The following is a 12,501-nucleotide window of genomic DNA, read 5'->3' on the forward strand; positions in this document are numbered from 1 at the left end:
AACCTGGGGAATAGTTACTGTAGAGAGGAGGGGGGGATGAATGAGCCAATTGGAAGCTGGGGATGATTAGGTGGCCATGATTGTCACAGAATATGTCATACTTGTCGTTGAATATGTCGTATGGGAGAGAGAAGGACCAAGGCGCAGCGGAAGTGTGGACACTCATTCTTTTAATTGGTAAAAGGCGAAGCATCCACCGGACAGTCTCACAGGCTATGCAAACGCAGTGCAAAAACAATTCCCCACAAACACACAGACAAACACACCCAACTAATATAAGACTTCCAATCAAAGGCAACACCACACAGCTGCCTTCAATTGGAAGTCCACCCCAATTACCTCTACATAGAAACACCCAACCTAGACAGAACAAAGAAAACCCAACTTCTTCTGCCACGCCCTGACCAACACTTATACACCTACTCCACCTGCTGGTCAGGACGTGACAATGATGGTATGAGGGCCAGATTGGGAATTTAGCCAGGAAACTAGTGTTAACACCCCTTCTCTTACAATAAGTGCCATGGGATATTTAGTGACCACAGTGAGTCAGGACACTTGTTTAACGTCCCATCCGAAAGACGGCACCCTACACAGGGCAATGTCCCCAATCACTGTCCTGAGATATTGGGATATTTTAATAGACAAGAGGAAAGAGTGCCTCATACTGGCCCTCCAACACCACTTCCACTAGCATCTGGTCTTCCATCCAGGGAGCGGCCAGGACCAACCCTGCTTAGCTTTAGAGGCAAGCCAGCAGTGGTGTGCTGCTGGCAAAAAGAGGGGAATATCTGCCAATGAAGACAGGGCCTTGAAACAACGAAGACCACATGCTGGGCCAGAGCCAACACCACTGAAAGGAGGCACCTGGTGCAGCAGGAAGGCAGGCAAATGGAGGATCAGAGAAGGGCCAAAGCAGTGAGCTTGGGAGCCCAGGGAGCCTGGAGTCTCTTTGGGTGAGCTGTGGAGGATGGATCCTGACAGAATCCTGTTCCTGTTCAGATCTGTCTATGACGTGCTCCCATCCCTCACCAACTTACACAGGTGGGGATACACTGAAAACCCAAACCTCTCTCTCTGCAACAAACTTGGCACCATGGAGAATGTTTTAACATAGTACACTCTTGCCCTCTCCCTAGGCAAATTCAGATGGAGGCACGACCAAGTTTTAAGGGAACTGGCCATGATCCTCGAGAATCAACAGAGGAAAAAGTGGACTCCCACCAACAAAGGCCACCACATCAACTTAGTCAGGCCACGGGAAGCAGAAGTAGCCAGACCCAGGAAGGACGGCATCCTGGAACAAGCCAGAATGTGGGAGATGTAAGATCGTGGTAGATGCCTGCTGACCTAGACAGAAAGCTGATCTTCCTCCCTGACATGGTTGTCACCACTCTCCGTCCAGACATCATCATATGGGCGGTGAAGGAGAAAAAGCTGGTGACTGTGGAACTCACAGTGCCCTCAGAGAGGTGCGTGGAAGCATACCAGCACAAGAAGGGAAAGTGTGAAATCCTGGCAGATAAGATGCGAGGGAAGGGATGGAGTGTCTGGGTTTACCCAGTTGAAGTCGGCTGGCATGGCTTCCCTGCCTAATCAGCATGGAGACTGCTTTCCGCTCTGGGCATCAAAGGAAAGGACAGAAGATCTGCGCTATAGCACCTAGCAAGTGCTGCTGAAAAGGCTTTTTTCTGGTTATTATGGTGGAAAAGATCTGCACCAAGCTGGAAGCCATCCACAGGTGGGCAGTGATTTGGCCAATTACTGTCAACGCACCATGTTGAGGGCGTTCCTGGATAGGAGTTGAAAAGTCCAGTGAGAGGTGGACCGGGCTGATGACGCCTGTGGATCAGCAATCAAACACTGATTGTATCAGATACTACAAAACCCAGAATCGTATAATGAGAGGGAAAGGTCAGAATGGTTACTAGGCCGCCTACAGTGTAATCATTCTCTGTGCTATTGGTCATGAAATAGTATCAGAACGGCACTGAAAACCCTGATCCACATGTGTTCTCCTGAAGGTCATATTTAACAAGCATGGTTAACAGAGTAGTCTAACTAGTTATATAACACACAATTTTTTTGTGAAATACTTATTTCCCTCATTAAAATGCAAATAAATTTATAACATTTTTGACATGCGTTTTTCTGGATTTTTGTTGTTGTTATTCTGTCTCTCACTGTTCAAATAAACCTACCATTAAAATTATAGACTGATCATTTCTTTGTCAGTGGGCAAACGTACAAAATCAGCAGGGGATCAAATACTTTTTCCCCTCACTGTACCTACAAGATCCATATCCCTGGTGCATTATACAATTATATGGTACTGTTGTCCTGTGGTCCAATTAGCTGTAGCAGAGTGTATGTGTGTGTGTGTGTGTGTGTGTGTGTGTGTGTGTGTGTGTGTGTGTGTGTGTGTGTGTGTGTGTGTGTGTGTGTGTGTTGTGTCCCCTGAGCTCTGGTTAATAAGAGCTAAACACTGGCCTGCAGGTCTGGAAGGATGACTCAATAGAACAGCACACCTGACCTGCCATTCACACAGCAGATCACACAGGGTTACACACATACATAATAGCCAGTATAGCCATGTTAGGCAGATATAGTCAATAGTCTGCCGGCATATTTTAACTGTAAAAGGGGACCAGAGCATTTACTAATTGTATCTTTCATATTGCCTACAGTAACTGTTTTTTTATATGTAGCTGCTTTGATAAATGTCTCCTTATTATCTTTGAGAAGTTGCTGATGTAGGCTGTTGATAATTTCAGACATAGGGATTTCTCTTTAGTCTTGACCCGCTAGGCGAGGGGAGGCATGGACAAGTTGCCCCAGGGTTAAGAATGTGTACTATAATGATTCACCCAAGGCCATTATGGTTCAGCATTCAAAATGAAAATTGCTATCTTACTGTAACTGCAATGTGAGTTCATCCAGTGTAAACATATTTTCTTCTAGATTGATCTTTTTCAAATTGTCATTTTTTGTTGTTGCATCTTTTAATGACAGGCCTACACCAATGTTAAAGTGATTGTTTCATTTTCAGCTCAAAACTTCAGCTTAATATTGTGCATTTGTGCAATTTAGTTCGTCTTCACTGCCTGGGGAATATTTAATCCCTAAATAAGACAATGATGAACAAATAGTGATGAATTAAATGTCTCTTCTGAAATCATCCCTTTTCAAACATCCACTGATTAATTAACTGCTGAACCTTAGATGGATAATAGCCTGGATTTTGCTGCTTTAATTTCACTCTGTGGCTTCGTGAAAATAAAATAGCGTATGCTTGACCTTTGAACATGATGGATTATTGACAGTATTCCAAAACATAGATCCAGAACATCTTTAAAGCCACTACTGCCTTTGCATAAATATTTTCTTTGATGGATAGTGATAAGATCTCTCCTCATCGCAGTGCCTTTCTTCAAAAAAAAGTGTAGGCTACATATCCTACCTACCGCTCTCCATTTCCCCGTCCTCCAACTCATTATTGCTCTGCGCATCCAAGCCAAGCGCACGAGTCCGAAAGCAATTCAAGATGATGTCAATGGAGAGGCGCACCCTCGTTCCGAATCCAGAGAGAGAGAGAGAGAGAGAGCGAGCGCTCGCGGTGTAAGCACATAGCTGCGTGTGGTGAAGTTTAGTATACCTCATATAATAACAGTGTTATTGAACGGAGAGTCAATTCCAGAAATCCTCGCCTACTTCGCTAGATTTATTTTATTTTATTGGTGTTGGGGAATAAAACTGTCTCTCTTAACGTTCGCCTTTTTTGTTTTTCTTTAGTCCGCCTGCGCTCTTGGATCTATTTGTCTGAGAGATGTCTGAGTTTAACCACTCAAATCTATCAGGCGGAAACGCTGCGGATCCGGACTACAAGTGGACATATGAGTATTACGACGATGATGAGCCTGTTTCGTTCGAGGGACTCAAAGCGCACCGATGTAAGTACGGGATCCCCCCCCCCCCTCCCCCTTTCACCCATCTTCTCAGCGTTACGCATGCATGACTTTATTGCAGAAGTAAACTGTGATTAAATCATGTGTGCATGTATTTATGCAGGATAATTGCCATGGCTCATTGCATCACATTCATATTTGTGGCTAGAAGTTAAAGTTAAGTACAGCAGATATTCTTCATGATGACAAATAGGTAGAGGGTGTGTGTGGTTTATGAGAGCTATAGAGAGAGGAGGGGGGGACCGCCTTAGAGTGTAAACCCTACAGAGAAATATAAGCATGTCAATGCTGAGTGTCTTAGTAAGGGAGTTCCTTGTTTAGGCCTGTATGTGTCAGCCTCTTAACATTAGACACATACACAATCATTACATTTATTTTTCCTCTAGAATAACATGCACCAATCAATGTCACCCCAGTCTAGACATAATACATGTTCATAGCCCTCCTCTCTCTCTCCCCCTCCTCTCCATCTCATTGTGCTTAAAATACTGTTGTTTTTGTCATGCTGTAGATATGAGATATAATGACCTACTATACATTGGAACTAAAACATGTATTTGAGCTGTCAATCAAGTCTTGTTGTGTTGCAGACTCCATCGTGATAGGCTTCTGGGTGGGCCTGGCTGTCTTTGTCATCTTCATGTTCTTTGTCCTGACGCTTCTCACCAAGACAGGAGCTCCACATCCCGAGTGAGTCTCCTTATCAACCAGCCATCACATGTCAATCAAGTGAATTACTTAGCAATCCACCAACTTCCAGTGCCTCTTAACATGTGCACAATTATTTTCCACGGTAGGTAAATGGCAGACAGTGTGACCGGTCCATGTTCCAAGTTTCATGGTGCTTTTAGGACCATGGATAGCACCATGCTTATTAGTGGTGGTTCAGCAGCTCGGACAGTTTCTTAGCATGCACAATTAGTTATCACACCAGGTAAATAGCATTTGCAGTGTGGCTGTTCATATTCCAAGGTTTATGGTACTTTCTTTTCAGCACCATGGACAGCACCAGGCGTGTTAGTGGCAGAGCCTTACACAGGCTGTGGTTAGTTCTGCTTCAGCACCACAGAGAGCGCCTGGTTCAGAGTGTCTCTTGCTTTTCCTCTCTGTAAATGAGACAATTCTCCCTCCCAGTCTCAGTGCACTTTGATGTTTGATGCCATCTTAGTAAAGGATTCTAATTATCAGCAGCCCTCTTCCCTTGTATCCATGGTTGTAGCATATGTCTCATTTGTACACTGTGCTTGCTCTCTCTCACGTGGGCGCGCTCTCTCTCTGTCAGCTCCCTCTTTTTTCTTACTATACGCTCTGCTTTGATCCTTCTTTCTTTCTCCTTTTCAGAGATCTCTCCCTTGGTGGTCCCTCCCTCTCTTCCCCCTCCCTCAATGCCCTTTTTCTCTCCCACTCCGCTCATCTCTCTCTCTAGCCTCGTGCAAACAAACTGCGTTAAACTGTATGCGTTCCGGTGGAAGTCCATTCATTTCAATGGTAGGCGAGCCGCATCGCTGCAGCTCATCTGCCGAACTAGAGCTTTCAACTATGTGTTTATGGGACAGCATCAAGACATTTTTTGACAGGTCAATACATTTACTTGAAAAACTACAAGATCAAAGTTTATACATTTATGTAATTATGTGGTAACGCTTCACTTAACACCCAGTGTTATTACACGGTCATAACCATGTCATGATGTCATAAGAGCTGACGTAACTTGTCATAACCTGTAATAATATGATCATAACACTGTCATGACCCATATATTTACACCTGTTGTGACATATATTGTGTTTTTTTATGGCTGGTTATGACACCTACATAAGAGTGTGAAAACCTACATTTATTCAAATTAGGTTTTTTTTCCTGCCAAAAAGTTTCCTTTCATTTGAAAGTTTGTCTCTTATATCCTTTGTTTTTATTGTAATGAATTCTTTACAGTCATGTTTTTTTCATCATATTTTAAATACCTTGTAGAAAATACACTTTATGACACTGTCATGAAGCATTATGACCATCCTGTGTCACTTTGCATGGACTAAGACAATACACTTTATGACAAAGTCAAGAAGCATTATGACCATCATAATCATATAAGCCAGATAAGACTATCACTTACATGCCCTCATATCAGTCATCAGTCAGAAAGAGAGTATCTGCTCCTGCATTCATCCCTGTCAACAACAGAGCATTGGGGTAGGTGCATGTATGACATCAAGGTGTGTGCAATTACAATAATAATTTAACAACATTAATAAATAAATATATATACAGTACCAGTCAAACGTTTGGGCACACCTACTCATTCAAGAGTTTTCCTTGATTTTTACAATTTTCTTCATTGTATAATAATACTGAAGACATCAAAACTATGAAATAACACATATGGAATCATGTAGTAACCAAAAAAGTGTTAAACAAATCCAAATATATTTTATATTTGAGATTCTTCAAAGTAGCCACCCTATGCCTTGATGACAGCTTTGCACACTCTTAGCATTCTCTCAACCAGCTTAATGAGGTAGTCACTTGGAATGCATTTCAATTAACAGGTGTGCCTTGTTAAAAGTTAATTTGTGGAATTTCTTTCCTTCTTAATGCGTTTGCGCCAGTTGTGTTGTGACAAGGTAGGGGTGGTATACAGAAGATAGTCCTATTTGGTAAAAGACCAAGTCCATAATATTATGGCAAGAACAGCTCAAATAAGCAAAGACAAACGACAATCGCCAGAGGAAAGGAAGACCCAGAGTTACCTCTGCTGCAGAGGATAAGTTCATTAGAGTTAACTGCACCCCAGATTGCAGCCCAAATAAATGCGTCACAGAGTTCAAGTAACAGACACATCTCAATGTCAACTGTTCAGAGGAGACTGTGTGAATCAGCCTTCATGGTCGAATTACTGCAATGAAACCACTACTAAAGGACACCAATAAGAAGAAGAGAATTGCTTGGGCCAAGAAATACGAGCAATGGACATTAGACCGGTGGAAATCTGTCCTTTGGTCTGATGAGTCCAAATGTGCGATTTTTGGTCTTTGTGAGATGCAGAGTTGGTGGACTGATGACCTTCGCATGTGTGGTTCCCATCGTGAAGCATGGATGAGGAGGTGTGATGGTGAGGGGGGTGCTTTGCTGGTGACACTGTCAGTGATTTCTTTAGAATTCAAGGCTTACTTAACCAGCATGGCTACCACAGCATTCTGCAGCAATACGCCATCCCATCTGGTTTGCACTTAGTGGGTCTATAATTTTGTTTTTCAGCAGGACAATGACCCAACACACCTCCAGGTGTAAGGGCTATATGATGAAGAAGGAGAGTCATGGAGGGCTGCATCAGATGACCTGGCCTCCACAATCACCCAACCTCAACCCAATTGAGATGGTTTGGGATGAGTTGGACCACAGAGTGAAGGAAAGGCAGCCAACAAGTGCTCAGCATATGTGGGAACTCATTCAAGACTCTTTGAAAAGCATTCCAGGTGAAGCTGGTTGAGAGAATGCCAAGAGTGTGCAAAGCTGTCATCAAGGCAGAGGGTGGCTACTTTGAAGAATCTCAAATATAAATATGTTTAGATTTGTTTAACACTTTTTTTTGGTTACTACATGATTCCATATGTGTTATTTCATAGTTTTGACGTCTTCACTATTATTCTACAATGTAAAAATAAAGAAAAACCCTTCAATGAGTGCGTGTGTCCAAACTTTTGACTGGTACTGTACTGTATATATAACATAAAAACACTGTTGACAAGTAGCATATGGTATAATAGAATGTTTTGCCTTGTGTGGTAGATTTTGTGGGTTTTGACACTCTTATGTAGGTGTCATAACCAGCCATAAAATAACACAATATACGTCACAACAGGTCTATATATATTTTATCATGAAGTGTTATGATCATATTATACCAGGTTATGACAAGTTATGTCAGCTGTTATTACATATTATGACATGGTTATGACCGTGTCTTAACCTGTTATGACGCTGGGTGTCAAATTAAGTGTTACCTATCATGTTTTATGTATTATATTGCTATTGGTGATTTTATTTATAATAAAGTTGTGGGATGTAGCCTGTTACACACACCTGGCATGTGGCTGGAAGATAATTCATAAAACGTCCATGTTGTGTGATTCTGATTGTGGTGATGCCGTGCATAGATTGCAACAATTGCATAGAAATGATCGTACGGCAATGTGATGATGCAGTCTGTTTGCATGCGGTGTCTGAGTTCTCTTCATCCCCTCTCTCTCTACCACTCTCCCTTTCTCAACTGTCTCTAAGCTGATTCTTTCTTTAATCTCAGTTGTCCCCTGTCAACGTTTTATGCTGCTCTCTGAACCACCCTTATCCCTGTGACTGTGTGTGGCAGCTGTCACGGCTCTCTCATTAGCTGTCAGAGAGCTGTGCCCCTGAGTCTGTATGTATCTGTTCTTCTAGAGTGGATCTCTGCCAGGCTCGGCTGAGGCTCAGCTCTGGGATCCCTTACAGACAGACCTCACTGCCTTCCAGACAGACCTCACTGCCTTCCAGACAGACCTTACTGGCTTGCTGATGAAAACAAACAGCATGCAGGGATCAGTGACTGATCAGCATGCTGCTCTACCTTGATACTTCCTAGGCTTTATCTATTGCAGGACTACAGCACAGCAAGCAGGATGGCAGTTAATGCATTTAATGTGACCAACTAGTTAAGGCTGGAAGTCTGTCTCTGTGTGTGTGACTATAACAACAAATGAAAAAGTAAATGATACCCATCAGTCTCCCTGAATCTTGCATTTCCAATTGTAGCCCAGTGTGTGTGTGTGCGTGCGCATGCATGGGTGTGTTGACACATCAGGCTTCTCTTCTTTATGGCTACGTTTAGACAGGCATCCCAATTCTGATCTTATTTTCACTAATTGGTAGTTGTATCATTTAGATCAGCTCTGAATAAGATCTGATGTGGAAAGATCTGAAATGATTGGTCAAAAGGCCAACTGGGGCAAAAAAATTGAATTGGGCTGCCTGTCTAAACACAGCCTATTAGGCCCTAAGTGAATGTGAGAGCTGATGAGTGTTGGCTGCTGAGTAGAGGAGCTAATTGTCTTGCTGTGTTCAGTAATGGAGGTCAGGGGGCCTCAAGGGGCCCCACCAGGGCCAAGCCTGTTAACCTCCCAGGTCTGCTGATCACAGCGCTCCACTGCTCTAGTCCAACGCCATGCCATCCATTTACTCAGCTTTCTCTCTTCCTTCCTTCCTCCCTCTCTCTCTCTCTCTCTCTCTCTGCCTGCTTCAATGCAGCTATATACTGAGCTGAGCTGAGCTGAGCTAAAGCCAAAAAACAAAGACACCCGCTAAGAGGATAGAAATATGGTGTTGAGCCAATATACACAGGAGTGCCAACATACACAGAATTAGCCAACGGACACGCAACACACAGCTCTTTCCAAACATGCATTGATTATTCAATCTAGACTTTTTGGTTTGAGCATGAAGGAAGAGTCATACGCCCCAAAAGGGAATACATGATACCCTCTCTTACCTACCATCCATGTCTCTTTCTTCCTCTCCCTGTCCTGTCTTACCTACCATCCATGTCTCTTTCTTCCTCTCCCTGTCCTCTCTTACCTACCATCCATGTCTCTTTCTTCCCTCTCCCTGTCCTCTCTTACCTACCATCCATGTCTCTTTCTTCCTCTCCCTGTCCTGTCTTACCTACCATCCATGTCTCTTTCTTCCTCTCCCTGTCCTCTCTTACCTACCATCCATGTCTCTTTCTTCCCTCTCCCTGTCCTCTCTTACCTACCATCCATATCTTTCTTCCCTCTCCCTGTCCTCTCTTACCTAACATCCATATCTTTCTTCCCTCTCCCTGTCCTCTCTTACCTAACATCCATATCTTTCTTCCCTCTCCCTGTCCTCTCTTACCTAACATCCGTCTTTCTTCCCTCTCCCTGTCCTCTCTTACCTACCATCCATGTCTCTTTCTTCCCTCTCCCTGTCCTCTCTTACCTAACATCAATGTCTCTTTCTTCCCTCTCCCTATCCTCCTTGATTCTGATTAAGGCAACTTATGTTTTTCACTTTTAATTGTGAGGTAGTCACACCTATTTCTCTTCTAATACACTCCTGGTCCTCAATTGTCCCCCGTCTAGAGGAGCTGAGCCCTGTAAGAAGCGTGTTCATCTGACCAGCTGTGTGGAGGACCTCCGCCCCCCTGCAGACAATTACAACCGGCCCTGCCTCCAACTGGACTCCTCTCTCAGCCGCTCCCTCTTCCACATCAATGAGGAACAGGCCCAGGCCCAGGGGGGGTCCAGACCTAGAGCTGGGGCAGGAGTTGTGGGAGCATCCAGAGGAGGGCTGGTCCAGGGGCCGGGGCGAGGCAGGTCAGGCAGCCCAGAGGAGGGGGTGGTGGTGGGGATGGAAGTAGGTGTCAGCCATGCCCTGCAAGGGGCTGCCATGTTGGGGGGGGACCGGACTGACCACAGAGAGGCAATGTCCCTGTCCCTCTTCAACATCCCTAACGTTGTGAACTCCGAGCACAGCTCCGCTCTGGAGGCGGACGATCTGCTGCTGGGGGAGCCACCAATCATCATGGAGGGGGAGTGTCATTCCCATGGGGTCCATCACACAATTGACTGGGGGAACCACCAATCATCTTAGAGGGGGAGTGTCATCGACCACGTAGCGCCCTTCAGAAGATGGACTGTCCTGCCCATCAACAATAGACTATGGTCCTGCTTACTTCTCACACCCACCTCCGTTAGGACATTATAGATAATTATGAGGACATCACAGGACTCACCAGCCTTATATAGAGTTGTGTCAACCGAATTCATGGAGGTTCAAATAAGTCCTAATCTAACATTCTGTGTTATGCCAGTCATGTACAGTGCAAGCTCTCCTAATTAGGCTGTGGTTCCAGCTTCTCACACCACCTCCATTGTGAGGACATTCTGGATTATTCTGGATCCTCCTACAGAAACTGCACCTCCTGACATTTTCATTCTGTTCAGATTTGGTTCAGGCTGAAATACTGTACAGTCAAAATATATAAACATTTAATGTTAATTAACAATACAGAGTTAAATATATGTGATATGCGCTACTTTTCTAATCTTTATGTCAACAAGGTTGCCTACGCAGAGCCAGAACTTGTGACGTCACATCTCAACGCTAAACTGGAAGTCCAGCTTCATCAAGTTGATTAGAATGTTTTTGTATTTTTTTTTTATTTAACTAGGAAGTGAGTTAAGAAAAAAATGTTATTTACAATGACAGCCTACCGCGGCCTAATCCTCCCCTATCCCAATTGTGCGCCGCACTATGGGACCCCGAATGACGGCCTGTTCTGAAACATCCGATATTGAACCCGGAACTATAGTGACGCCTCTAGCACTGCAATGCAGTGCCTTAGACTGCTGCTCCACTCGGTCCCCCCGTATAGTGGCAGAGGCCTTGCAGGAATCAGATAAAGCGATGGCGGCAACAGAAGAGGTAAGGAGAATTTGATGCAACAACCAAAATGCACCAGAAAGGCAAGACTCTTCTCTTGGGTTTTCAATTCAACAGCAGTCTGAATGTTGTTCTTGTTCAGTACTAATTGTAGCACACCTGTTCCTCACTATAAACTGTTATAGACATAACTTTTTATATACCATGTGTTGCTCCTGTCAATGCTTTACCTACATGTCATATCAGTCTCGTCTGCCAACTCTATAGAAGGTTGTGACTAAATAAAACTAAACTCAAAAGATAATTAGTAAAAATCCAAATAACTTCACAGATATTCATTGTAAACACTGTTTCCCATGCTTGTTCAATGAACCATAAACAATTAATGAACATGCACCTGTGGAACGGTCATTAAGACACTAACAGCTTACAGACGGTAGGCAATTAAGGTCACAGTTATGAAAACTTAGGACACTAAAGAGGCCTTTCTACTGACCTTGAAAACACCAAAAGAAAGATGCCCAGGGTCCCTGCTCATCTGCATGAACATGCCATAGGCATGCTGCAAGGAGGCATGATGATTGCAGATGTAGCCATGGCAATAAATTGCAATGTCCGTACTGTGAGACGCCTAAGACAGCGCTACAGGGAGACAGGATGGACAGCTGATCGTCCTCACAGTGGCAGACCACGTGTAACAACACCTGTGCAGGATCGGTACAGTCGTGGTCAAAAGTTTTGAGAATGACACAAATATTAATTTCCACAAAGTTTGCTGCTTCAGTGTCTTTAGATATTTGTCAGATGGAATACTGAAGTATAATTACAAGCATTTCATAAGTGTCAGAGGATTTTATTGACTCTTTGCATTAACTTCATGTAATTGTCAATATTTGCAGTGTTCACCATTCTTTTTCAAGACCTCTGCAATCCACCCTGGCATGCTGTCAATTAACTTCTGGGCCACATCCTGACTGATGGCAGCCCATTCTTGCATAATCAATGCTTGGAGTTTGTCAGAATTTCTTAAGCCCACTCCCTTGGCTGAGAAGCAACCCCACACATGAATGGTCTCAGGATGCTTTACCTTTGGCATGACAAA

General features: G+C 43.8%; 1 protein-coding gene and 1 long non-coding RNA gene across 2 annotated transcripts; both read left to right on the forward strand.

Annotated features, from left to right (window-relative positions):
- The first annotated feature begins 430 nt into the window (after positions 1–430).
- On the forward strand, positions 431–2,138 carry LOC115176773 (uncharacterized). Its single transcript, XR_003872280.1, has 2 exons — positions 431–1,044; positions 1,140–2,138. It is a non-coding gene; the product is annotated as an uncharacterized LOC115176773 (long non-coding RNA).
- Positions 2,139–3,496: 1,358 nt separating this feature from the next.
- LOC115177309 (melanocortin-2 receptor accessory protein 2A-like) lies at positions 3,497–11,176 on the forward strand. The gene is made up of 4 exons (XM_029737959.1): positions 3,497–3,618; positions 3,793–3,950; positions 4,556–4,655; positions 10,097–11,176. Exons 2-4 carry the CDS (start codon positions 3,827–3,829, stop codon positions 10,605–10,607), a joined length of 735 nt encoding a protein of 244 aa, XP_029593819.1. The 5' UTR covers positions 3,497–3,618; positions 3,793–3,826; the 3' UTR covers positions 10,608–11,176.
- Positions 11,177–12,501: the final 1,325 nt, after the last annotated feature.

Source organism: Salmo trutta, chromosome 37 (assembly GCF_901001165.1).
Source record: "Salmo trutta chromosome 37, fSalTru1.1, whole genome shotgun sequence".
NCBI lineage: Eukaryota > Metazoa > Chordata > Actinopteri > Salmoniformes > Salmonidae > Salmo > Salmo trutta.